Source organism: Myxocyprinus asiaticus, chromosome 5 (assembly GCF_019703515.2).
Source record: "Myxocyprinus asiaticus isolate MX2 ecotype Aquarium Trade chromosome 5, UBuf_Myxa_2, whole genome shotgun sequence".
NCBI classification, from domain to species: domain Eukaryota; kingdom Metazoa; phylum Chordata; class Actinopteri; order Cypriniformes; family Catostomidae; genus Myxocyprinus; species Myxocyprinus asiaticus.
The window spans coordinates 447,248-460,416 of NC_059348.1; the positions used below are offsets into that span (position 1 = coordinate 447,248).

Genomic DNA, 13,169 nt, shown 5'->3' on the forward strand with positions numbered 1-13,169 from the left:
TTGCCCAGACCACATTTGCGTAGAGGCTCAGGATTTTGAGAAAAATCAACAAACTGGACAAATGCAACTTAAATATGGACACTTAAGTTTTAAATTCCTGTTTACTGGTGCTATTAGGTAAAGGTGCGCGAGTCATGTTAATTAAGAATATTGACGTCACTGATGGGCTTGTAAATAGTGTCTGTGGTACTGTAACAGACATGGCCTTTCATACAAACAACACAATTGTGAATGTAGTATTTGTTCAGTTTGATGATGATAAAGTTGGGTATACCACTTCAAAGCGTATACCACCACCTAGAAACATCATGAATTCCACTCCAATTACTTTAGAGGAAGAGCAAATTAACAGCAAGGGTGGGTTGTGTAAGCAGTTCCCATTAAAGTTGGCATGGGCTTGCACTGTAGGATTAACTGTCAATGAAGCAGTCATATCACAAAAAAATATTTTTGCAGCTGGACAGGCATGTGTTGCTTTAAGTCGAGTCAAGACTTTAAGTGTGTTGATCATTCAAGATTTTGCTGATAAACAATTTATTGCAAAAACAACATCCAAGAATGTATCAACATAATGCCACAGTTTGAACTTTATAATATTTCACCACATAACACCAACAACTCTTTTTCAATTTTCCTAATGAATGTTCAGGGTTTACACTACCATTTGCTAGATTTAACGGCTTCACTCCAATCATATAATTATAGCTGTATAGCTGTAACAGAGACATGGCTGCCTGCAAACATATCAAGTGAATCCACTTGCATTGAAGGCAACCACTTTCACAGTGCTCCACATTGTTTTGCTTACAGTACAGACAACCCTCTGTTAAACTCAATTCGATACCAAAAACATGATGGTGTTGGCATATACTGTAGAACTAATATTGATTACGATATTTTGGACATTCCCAATGTTAACATAGAGTGCATAATATGTCATCTCAACAAACTTGATATAATAATAGTTGTTTTTTACAGGCCACCACAATATCACTTATCTTTGTTTCAAAAATATATTACCAAACTCTGCAATACATTAAATAATATGTCAGATAATATCTTTTTAATTGGTGATTGGAACCATGATGAATTGAAAACGCATGCAATGTCTACATTCATGGCAAACCTAGGCTATGTTCAATGTGTCAAAGAACCTACCACTGAAAATGGAACATTGATTGATCATGTGTACAAGAGAATTACATCTAAATATACTACCATTGCACAAGTTATGCCAGTTTATTTCAGAACACATAAAGCAATTCATTGTACATTTTCACATACATAACCGTGTTTCTATAACATATAAAATTGTGTAACCGAATACAGCGTTTGGTGCCTGTCACATAAATCCCCTAGGAGGAGTATTTCAAATTTCAGAGCATGCATTTTACAAACAAACCAAAATGGCCGACTTCCTGTTGGGCAGAGCTAATACAAGCCAATGGGAGATATGTCTGTCATGGTGAGAATAATGTCCTCACCAAAACTTGTGAATATCAGACAAACTCTGTGGCAACCACAGTGATAAACTCATTCAAAATGTTAGGGGGTGCTATGGTGTCCACTGGCCACACCCAACACAAATGACAAAAGAATGATAAAATCTAGTTTTGAAAAATGTAATAAGCATTTACGAACTGGGGGGACTGTGGAAACAATGAGGCACGTCTATGCTGAACTGCAATATCAAATCAAAAGATGTCCTAAGACAAATGTATGTGTAAACTTTCATACGTTTTCAGCCATTGTAAGCCCCTCAAAACACCACAGGAAAATTTGAAAATCCCACATTGCATGGCTGACTACCTGTTGGGCATAGTCAAATACAACCAAGTGAATTTTGTCTAGCATGATGAGAGCAGTAACCATACCAAATCTTGTGCACGTCTGAGCAACTTCATACTTCAACTTCAACTTCATTGCCTGCGTTTGGAGGCGCTGTAGAGCTCCTCGACCACACGCAAGCCTAAACACTATATAACTTTTTGATTTTACGCAGGTCTGAGTTTTCAAGCATGATGAATGCCTTACAAATGGGTGAATGCATTAAAAATAACTGTGAAAAATCATTCAAAAAAAACAAATAGGGCTTTAGCACCTTCGGTACTCGGGCCCTGATAATAATAATAATAATTGAGAAAAAACATTCCAAAAACAATAGGGTTTTTGCACCTCCGGTGCTCGGGCCCTAATAATCCTTAGAAGAACAATAGGGTCTCCACATTTTCAATGCTTGGGCCATAATAATAATAATCCTTGGAAGAACTATGGGGTCTCCACACTTTCAGTGCATGGGCCTTAATAATAATAATCCTTAGAAGAACAATAGAGCCTCCACTTTTTCAGTGCTTGGGCCCTAATAATATAACCATTTAGCACTACATAATTGTTATTATGAGTATTATTGCTTCTTTTTGAATATTCAATTTTTATACAGTGGTATGACGAGGAGGAGGGTGGGCTGCGAGGACACACCTGGCCCTGAATCTTGGTAATTGGCTGGGAGGGGGATAAAGATGAGCCGGAGGTGCCAGTTCGAGAGAGAGACACAACGCGGCCGTTGTTTGTGTGTGTGTGCGTCTATGTGTTTTATGTTTTAAGTTTATGTCATTAAAGTTTATGTTGACTGTTCTGCCGGTTCCCGCCTCCTCCTTGCCCATCCTGAACCCGTTACATTGGTGCCGAAACCCGGGAAGGAGGAGGGATGCGCTGTTGTGGAGTCCTCGCCGCTGCCATCCACCTGGGGAGCAGCCGCGGCCGTCTGCCTGGGGATGGAGGAGTTGCTGCCGGCTGCCAAGAGTCGGAGGAATTGCTGTCATCCGCAGAGAAAGGGGAGGAGACGTTCCGTCTGCCAGGGGTCGGAGGACTCGCTGCTGTCCACCAGGGGAGGAGCAAGCTGTTGTCCGCCAGAGGTCAGAGGAGTGGCTGAGGACCAGGTGACGGCATTTTCGGGGACCGGCGAGCCAGTTTTCTTATTTTGAAATGTACTACTGCCATCTTTGTCATGTCTTCTGTTTCCCATCCTCATTGTTTTCAACTGTGTCTCATTTAGCTTATCAGTCCTTGTGTACGTATATTTAGTCCTCATTTTTCTCTTGTTGCTGGTTGGTTCTTGTTGGTATGTTTGTATCACTTCACTTCACTTTTATTGTCACACAACCATATACACAAGTGCAATAGTGGGTGAAAGTCTTGGGTGCAGTTCTGAACAAAATAGCAGTCATGACAGTGATGAGACATATACCAATTTACAATAAACAGATTTACACATCACAATTTACATATCTAATATACCCATAATTACACACAACACAATATACAAAAAATAATATACAATATACAGTATACAATACACACAGTATAGAAAATTGTACAGTACACATTATACAATAAAAATAGTATATAAAGTATATATACAGTAGGTTGTATTGTACTGTATTGATATTCAGGCTGTCGGTTGATAGTCAGTTGCCAGTGTGTTGTTAAGAGAATATAATTTATGACAGTCCAGTGTGAGATAATAAGATTAATAAAGTGCAGTGCTGATGTATAATTGATCGTGAGAGATCAAGAGTTCAGAAGTCTGATTGCTTGGGGGAAGAAGCTGTCATGAAGTCAGCTGGTGCGGGTCTCTATTTGTATGTAGCGCTTTGTTAGCCAGCATACTGCTGTTATGTTTGTGTTACCTTCTTTATAAGATTCCTTCATAGTTATATTCTCCTCTGTTTGTTTATAATTAAAAGTTCTGCGTTTGGATCCTCACTCTCTCGTCTCTTCCCTACACAACCATGACAAAATCAGATGGCAAAATGTTTAGGTCCCATACCGTTTGACATCCCTATTTTGCGCTAACCTGTCTTGGAAAAGAATGTCTTGATAGACTGGAGTGCTGCAGTTCTCCTGGTCTCCCGCTCATTGTTTTCTACTCTTTTCTGACACCCAGGATTTTTATCCCCTGATACTTTCTAGTATGTTTTTGTTTGTTTCTAGTTATTTCCACTACTTTATTTAACTTTGTGTTAGACGCGCAATGCAGAATAGCCATAGTGAATACCAAAACTGTTCTCAGAACAGCGCTGATGTTCTGAACGCTGATTGGTGGTGTTTATTGGTTAGGGTGGGACTTTCCATTTTTTTTGGGTCGCTCAGCTGTTTGTAATCCTGAGGTAATTTATATTAAGCACAAGCAAACCATCAGGTTAAAACATTTTTTAAGGGAAGGGAGATGGAGACAATGGGCTCATCGTGATGACGTATGTCAAAAATATTCTCGCGAGAGCGAGGTGGCAGCATTCTTTGGAGTGAGGGGCCGCAGTAGGTTTTTCCCAACTGTGAAAGCACGATGGGAAACGTCTTACTGATGACACAGTTTAATGCTCATTGGCTGAAACCTCTGATGTTTGGGCTTGTGTATGCCACTGGACACTAACACACAAGGGTACAAGTTCCCAGATTAGCTAAAAAGGATATTTACAGACAAAATATTAGATAATTATGATTAAATATAATATAATTATTATATGAATATATTTGAGAATATATTGATGTATTTTGAGTTTTAATGAGCTAGTACTAAAGCCATGTACTAAAGCCATTTCACCAGCACGGTTGAGAATGGTTGAGTATGGTTAGCTATCTGTGCCAAGAATTCCGGGCTGAGAACGTTGATAATCGTGCATGCAGAACTGTGCTCAATTGGAAACCGTTTGGCACGATTGTGGAAAATTGGCTAGTTTCTCATGTCTATCAAAATGTGTAGGCTAATTCAAAAATTAGTGTAATAACTGTTATAAGTAATTAATGCAGTATTTTGCATTTTTCCTGTTTTGTTCTATTGGATACTATGTAATAAATGCACCAGAAAAATAAATTAAAAAGGTGACTTCTATTCCTTTGTCATGACCTAAATTGAAAACAAAAGATTTTTAAGGATATGTAAAATACTGACTTTTTTTCCTTTTCTTTTTTTTTGAAATAAATACTTGTGCCATGATGACAGAAGTTTTACAACTTAGATGTTTTAAATTCCCAATTAGAAAATTTGTAGAACTGCTTTTTGTGACAATCTCAAAATTGACAAATTTGATGGAATTTTGAAAACATAAATTTAGCCTTTTTAAAAAGAAAGATTCTATCACCATCCAATTGAAGTTGAAAGTAAATAAACACTGCAGATGATATTCTTTAGTTTTCTTTAATTCATTTCATTTCATACATTTGGAGGTACAGTACATCAAGCCATACTGAAACATACAAAGAGTGAAACATTCTTACCACTTCATACTGTAAACACTTTCCAATACAGATTCGTTGCTCCTTAAACGCTTCGATAAGGTGTTTTTTTTTAGCATTTAAAATATATGCAATGACTGTTTGATGGGTGTTTATCTCAGAACATCAGAGCATATGTCTGAAGAGTACCAGTAAGAGTCTGCTAAAGCACGCTTTCCAGCATTCATTTTTAAGCCCCAAATGTTAAAGCTCTATTCAACATGTGTAACTGTGATCACTGACAATGCATCAGCTCTGTTCCAAACGTACTTCCTTTGTGCATATAAACAGTCTGAAAAATAGATAGATTAATCCATAATCCATACATGGGAATATGTTGAAAAACACCATGTCATGGAGTGTATTAACTGTGGCATTTGTGTGTATATTTCTTCAGCTTTGCTTGCTGTTTGTTTGGCTTGGAGATGTTGAAACTCTGGGGTCATGATAAACTTCCTTCTCTGTTCAGTCCGTATATATCCCTGCTCTCTTGCCTACATCACTTTGTGAGAGTGTACATTAAGGTACAGTAGTTTTATCCCATTACCTGAGCGAGTTGGGGGTAGTGTAGAATTTAAACGGAATATTCAGTTAAATACTATGTGGCAACACCATTACACCCCTTAGGAACAAGTACAAAGTTCAGTCTCTGAGTCACAAACCTACAGATAACATATCCATATATACATGTTTTTAATAAATACCTTAATTAATCAATAATCAGCTTTTCCCATGGGTCCCCACATGCTTGTCTTACTTTAACTAGTCCCATGAAATATGAAATACTGTATAATGAATTATTATTTTCAAATGAAGTCTGATCAAAATATTTGCATCATCAATGATTGAACACTTCAATCGCTTAAAAATCACCTAATGGACAGAACCATAAAGACATCAAATCTCAGGGGCACTTACAGTACAAAACTACTTTTGGAACACAAATTACTAGAATTAAGTTATAGGATACCTGTATCGGATTTTGAATAATTGTATGTCATTGACATTTTCTGAAACATACACTGCAGATATAATTGACTTACTACAGACTGTATATAGGCATGTAATTCCAGGGATTTTGGTTGTATGTTTTGATTAACTGAACTAGTATTGCAAGGCAGGTGGCATAGTCAAAGAATCATAAGTAATTGCAGATTATAACATCTAAATGTAACTACAGCTAAATTCTCTGTATTTGCTGTAAGCGAGACTGCAACAACAAAACAGGTGAACAGGCGAATGGTAACAACTAAGGGAAATAAAGCTCTTGTTTAAGCATCTGTAATGATAGACAACATTACAACAAACAAACATATCACAGTCAAAACATTAACTGCTATCAGACAAAACTTACACATATTACATAACCTTAAACTATTTTACATGTTAATCTTTCAATTTATCCACAGTTTAGTCACACACACACTCGCACACACTTATACTAAGATATATCACTCACACACTATGGTATAGTGTTACACAAACATGTGGACACACATATCAACACCCTAGAGAAATAAACAAACATGCATTTAAAAAAACTTCAATATTGTGCAGTGTGATTCAAGGAATGGACAGCACAGCACTGCCACAAATGATTTCACAATGGCAGAACAGAAGATAAGAGCCTGCTAGGGTTAGGGTTAAGGTTAGATAGGATGGATAGACTCAAAAGTCTGAGTGGTAGTTCATCTGTACCAGACGGAATCACAGGCACTGACAAACAACACAAAACAAGCACTGCAATCAAAGACGCCACCACACTGGAGCAGGGATACATGTAACGAGATATCACAAGGATAGGTGAGTACTAGGACATGCAGGAGTTGGGCTGGGACCTCTGGGATAAGGAGTTAGTCAGCGCTTTGGTACAGGACAGATGTTGGTGTATTGTTCAAAACAAGAATGGTCTCAAATATCATGTTCCAAGAGGAAAGAGAAAATACCCTTTAGCCACTTAAGGAGGGACTTGTCTGGTTGGGGAAGGTGGTGGCCGACGGCTATGTTATAAAAATGGGGAATAAGAAGAAAATGTATCAGCAGAAGTAATGGTTGAGAAGTAATGGTTGTATCAGAGAAAGAATGGTTGAGAAATCCATTGGTATGGATGATGGGGTAAGAGACAAAAAAGATAGAATTAGTATCTGAAATAAATGTAGTATTTAGTTATGAAAGTAAAACAGATTTGTAAGGTACTGTCAGAATATCGTTGCTGACATGTTAATGCATATTGTACAATTCAGTATATTAATGGCACACTACATCACAGCCTGGATGATAACGCAATGTAAGTACAAGTTATTAACATTATCAGAATTGCCACATGGGGTGCTAAAGCATGCTTTAACTGTAACTACTTGCCTAGAGTATTCTTGCCTAGAGAGTGTTTCTGGTTTAAAACAATACCATGGCATGTAGAAAGAATACTTAATTCAACTATGAAATGTTTTTGAATAATGCAAAATAATTCTATTAAGAGTAATTAGTGAGTAAAGGAATCACTAGCTGGAGACAAAATTACAAATAAAAGGGGCTTATCTAATAATGCTAGTGGGTAAGGTTTCACCTGGGAATGCTAGGAGGCGCCCTGTTGGGCCGACTGGGGACTTGTGGGCTGTCAGCATTGTTATTAAAGGGCCCTAATGGTCCTGGGCGAGATAGCGGCAGAGGGGCCCCCCTACCAGCAGGTCTCTGGCCTGCAGACATCCTGCGTGGAGCAGTAGGACTAGGTGGAGGAGACCTGCAAAGATGAGAAGGGATGTTCTCAGCAAAGAATAGGGAGGAAAAAATGCACAATATGGCTACTGTTGGAACTCATGTATGACCTTTTATCCCACTGCACAAAAAACCCTACACAAGGGCTATTCAATCCCATTCCTGGAGGACCACGTCCTAAAAAGTTCAGCTCCAAACCTAATCAAATACACCTGAACAAACTAATCAAGGTTTTCAAGATTACCTGAAAACTACAGGCAGGTGTGTTAGAGAAGAATTTGAAGTAAACATTGCAGGAGGTGGCCCTCCAGGAACAGAATTAAATAGCCCTGCCCTACACTTAACCCTACAATAATAGGACACTACAGACCAGTCTTACTCCAACCAATCCTTTCAAATATCGCTCAAGAGTTGTTTGTTAGAGTTCTTCCACAGAACAACCACTCCACTGTACTAAAGTGGACATTCTACGGAGATAGCCCTGCTGTCTTTCGCTGAAACCCTGCAAATGCTGAGAGCTACCTCTAAATCATCCATGCTCATCTTTCTAGAACTGTCTGATATGGGCATCACAGGAACTGCATTTCACTGCCTTGAATCCTACCGCACGGGCAGATACTTCAAGGTACTTCCTGAAGAGGAAGAGTGTCTAAGTTATTAGCTAACCACTGGGGTACCTCATAGAAATCAACCTGATGTCCATCACACAAACCCTGCAAATGCTGAGAGCTACCTCCAATTCTTCCATCCTCATCTTGCTAGACCTGTCTGATCTGGCCATCACAGGAACTGCACCATACTGGCTTGAGTCCTACCTCATGGGAAGATCTGAGAATAGCCGAGTGCATTGTGCAGTAGAGGTCTGCAATCCCACGGAACTCCCGCGGGTACCGATCAGATTTCTTGCGGCACGGGATTAAATTACCAAGTTGAAGGCGGAAGTGGACGGTACATCCATGAGTTGTGTGCAGGAGCAGGCGGATATCTATTTTTATATTAATAATTTATGAAGGCAAAAAAAAAACAAAAAAAATACAAAAAAACAATATATATATATATATATATATATATATATATATATATTATTAATTTATTTTTTATAACAATAAACAGAAAATCCAACGTAAAAATGTGCATACAACATGTGCATCAAATGATCCACTATTTAGAGCAGGCTGTTGTCAACAGCACTTTACAAGAATGGCAGAGCAAAGCGTGGACCCACTGTGTCATCAAATGATGTGAAACTTGGACTGAAAAATGGTCAATTTAAGTATTAAGAAACCAACCTCAGGCAAGTCAGATGGGCATCATGTCACATGTCATCTGATAATAGCAATAACAGAAAAATAAAATGTTATTTGGGTACACTTATTGTCTGTTTGTATGGCTTTTGCCTTATGTGGAAGACAAATTCGGGGTTGCGGGAGCAGTCAGGAAGAAAATAACTGTGGGCAAAGATCGGGTAAACATGGAGAAAAATTCAGCGGGAGTATTCGGGTATGGGATAGAAACTTTTGGGAGCGGGATGGAAAAACAGTCCCACACAGACCTCTATTGTGCAGCACAACATCTTCACTTTCCCAAGTCGCATCAAGTGGCCCTACCGAGGCTCGCCAACAGGCTACTGGGGACACAATACAACCGATGCATCATAGAATAAAGGGGCACCTGGTTCAGTAGAACGTTAATGGTTCTGAAACCAGAAGCAGCCTACAGTACTTTAATAACTTGACACAATGGTTCCTAGCACTACAGGACGTCCACTTTATCATACAACACCTGTTCTACATCACTACTAATCAGTGGAGATAACTAAAGAAATCCCAGTATGGTGAGTTTGATCTCCACTGAGGAAACTGTGTCCTCTCTGTTCCAAGAAGTGACTGACTAAGATTGAAAATACTCCCGATCCACTGAGCACAGAGAACTGTGAACCCGCCACACCTACTATCCCTCCTTTTTTCACAAGTATTATTGTGGGTTACCACCCTCTGGGTTGAGTGATTTTGTTTTCACCCCATTCCTTCTGCTACTAGAAGGTCAATCCCCATTAAGAAGGTCAGTATGAAGGTCACACTGGAAGAGTTACCTGCGAGAGCCCCCCGGGCCGGCATGTAGCCATGAGCTGTCCACAGGAGGAGGCAGTGGAGTTGTGACAGTGGAAGTGGAAATATCTCCAATGATAGCCAAAGCCTCCTTCAGGGCATGATGAGTGCGCAGAACTTCTTCCCTGCGTTGTACCTGATCCTGAGACTCATCCATCAGAGCATTCTGATCTCCAGCTGAATAAAGCTGAGCTAGAAGTTCAGCGTTGATGAAGTCTTTCACCTTTAAGAAGAGCAGGATGTTTATAAGTTCATACAGTCATGCAAATTATTATTAAATATATTACATTGATTATACATCTTATAGATTTTGTCTGAGCTAAAAAGACCAGCTTAGACCAGCATGACTTTTCATGCTGGTTCAGGCTGATTAGTGCTGGTCTAGCTCAGTGCTTCCCAACATTTTTTTTTTTTTTTTTTTGCCTTAAAGTTGCATTCAGTATTTTTTTTCTCATAAAAAAAAAAAAAATAGGGCTGAGAATCGATTACAATTTTTTAACTAATTAATCAAATTTTTCTGTGATTAATTGCGATTAATTTATGGTACGATACATTACAACAAACTTAAATAATCATCATAAATGTATTTACTTTATACTTTGTCTCAAAGAACTTGCAAGAATTGTTTAGTCATCATTTATTTTAATTATTTAAATATGTACATGTTAAAAGGTAAATTTTTCTTTTTCTTTTTGGTGGATATAATTAATTAGACACATTTACAGGTATTAATCTTTGATACAATTATATGTATACATGCCATAAAATCAGTGGACATGCTGTAATTACAATTTGGGCAAAATCTTCTGCTGTTTTCCATTGGACTTTTTTTTAATAATAGGATCAAATGGGCAGATTCAATTTATATCAAACTTTATTGGCAAGAGATACTTAAGTGTACATTGCCAATGCACTGTTAGACACTATACATACAGATATAAAACAAATGAAATGCTGAAGTTTAATTGGCTGAAATTTAAATTCTCAAAACTATTTTTTCTCTGGCTGCCGTTCAGTCTCTATAAGTATACCTGACTGTAGCTTGCTGAACGTCCAGGTCCTTCTCAGTCTCTTATCATGCACACGTTGGGTCTCACTCGGGTGGTTTCGCATTTGAAACTGGTTCAGATGAAAGTGAGTGTGCGTTTTCAGGTAATGCGAAGAGATACAGCAGCTTGCCCATATCTGTCGCCCGCTTGCGGGTGAAGTCTTCATTCTCCGTACAGTAAATGCGTGCTGGCGTTTATTAGCCTATGTGTCGCGTGCAATTAATAAGCGTGCACTGCTCCATACAATCAGTTTTTGTGTGAGAATGTGCAGTTGAGTCAAGCGAATGCCTCCTGAAAATGTATATATGCCAGTTTTAGCCACAGATTCGCCCATTGTACAAATGTGCCAGGCTTTGTTCTTGACAGGCAGCAGATGCCCTAACCCTGCCCCCACCATGATCAGAGCTTGTAAGGCTGATAGTCTGCCAGAAACTACTCAGGACACCTTTCTCCTATCACGTGAAGTTTCAGAAAGTAAAAAAAAAAAAAAAATGGATACAGCATTAATTGCGTTATTTATTTATTTTTACAAGTTAAACAAAAAATATTAACCACAGAAATTAACGCGTTAAATTTCCCAGCCCTAAAAAAAAAAAATCATTTTAATTTTGAAACATATGTTAGCAAGATAACAAACAAAAAGTTACTGAGTGCACCTTTAAATACCCCCACACTCAGTACTCAGTAAGGCTCAAGTACCCCTTCATCAACACAAAACCAATGATGTGTACCAAAGACTAAATATAATTTAACGTTATCATTAATATTGATGATTAATGATCAGTCAGTATTGGTTTGATCTATTGACATACCTGTTAGGGCATAGTTATGATAAAGATTTCCAGATTCGATTTCAATTTACAAGCTCTCAATTTGATTATATTCAAATTCAATTCTGATTAATTTGGGTGAATTCAATTTCATTCTTTTTTTTTTTTTTATGTAAAAATTCCATATATTCTATCACTAAAAGCATTTTGAAATTGCATGTACTGTATTATATTGCATATATTGTTACGATCATTGTTTACATCCATAATGTGTACTATTTACAACTGTTCAAACTGATACAGCTGAAGTCAGAAGTTTACATAAACTTAGGTTGAAGTCATTAAAATACATTTTTTAACCACTCCACAGATTTCATATTAGCAAACTATAGTTTTGGCAAGTCGTTTAGGACATCTACTTTGTGCATGACATGGGCAATTCTTCCAACAATTGTTTACAGACAGATAGTTTCATTTTTAAATGGCTATATCACAATTCCAATGGGTCAGAAGTTTACATACACAAAGTTAACTGTGCCTTTAAGCAGCTTGGAAAATTCCAGAAAATGATGTCAAGCCTTTAGGCAATTAGCCATATAGCTTCTGATAGGCTAATTGGAGTCAATTGGAGGTGTATCTGTGGATGTATTTTAAGGCCTACCTTCAAACTCAGTGCCACTTTGCTTGATATCAGGGGAAAATCAAAAGAAAAGAAGACCTTGTGGATCTGCCCAAGTCTGGTTCATCCTTGGGAGCAATTTCCGAATGCCTGAAGGTACCACGTTCATCTGTACAAACAATAATTTGCAAGTATAAACACCATGGGACCACGCAGCCATCATACCGCTCAGGAAGGAGACGCATTCTGCCTCCTAGAGATGAACGTAGTTTGGTGTGAAAGGTGCAAATCAATCCCAGAACAACAGCAAAGGACCATGTGAAGATGCTGGAGGAAACGGGTAGAAAAGTATCTATATCCACACGAGTCCTTTATCGAGATAACCTGAAAGGCTGCTCAGCAAGGAAGAACCACTGCTCCAAAACCGCCATAAAAAAGCCAGACTACAGTTTGCAAGTGCACATGGGGACAAAGATCTTACTTTTTGGAGAAATTTCCTCTGGTCTGATGAAAAACAAATTGAACTGTTTGGCCATAATGACCATCGTTATGTTTGGAGAATAAAGGGTGAGGCTTGCAAGCCGAAGAACACCATCCCAACTGTGAAGCATGGGGGTGGCAGCATCATGTTGTG

At 38.3% G+C, this 13,169-nt stretch overlaps 1 protein-coding gene across 2 annotated transcripts in view; it reads right to left on the reverse strand.

Moving 5' to 3' along the window:
- Positions 1-5,181: 5,181 nt before the first annotated feature.
- Positions 5,182-13,169, reverse strand: part of LOC127440725 (dynamin-3-like) — a 68,458-nt gene continuing 60,470 nt past the window's right edge. For both annotated transcript variants that reach the window (XM_051697501.1, XM_051697502.1), the window contains 3 exons: positions 10,082-10,320; positions 7,841-8,014; positions 5,182-7,274 (listed from right to left, as the gene is read on the reverse strand). In XM_051697501.1, the coding sequence (XP_051553461.1) occupies positions 7,232-7,274; positions 7,841-8,014; positions 10,082-10,320 (456 nt within the window). In that variant the 3' untranslated portion in view covers positions 5,182-7,231. The remainder of the gene's footprint in view (positions 7,275-7,840; positions 8,015-10,081; positions 10,321-13,169) is intronic.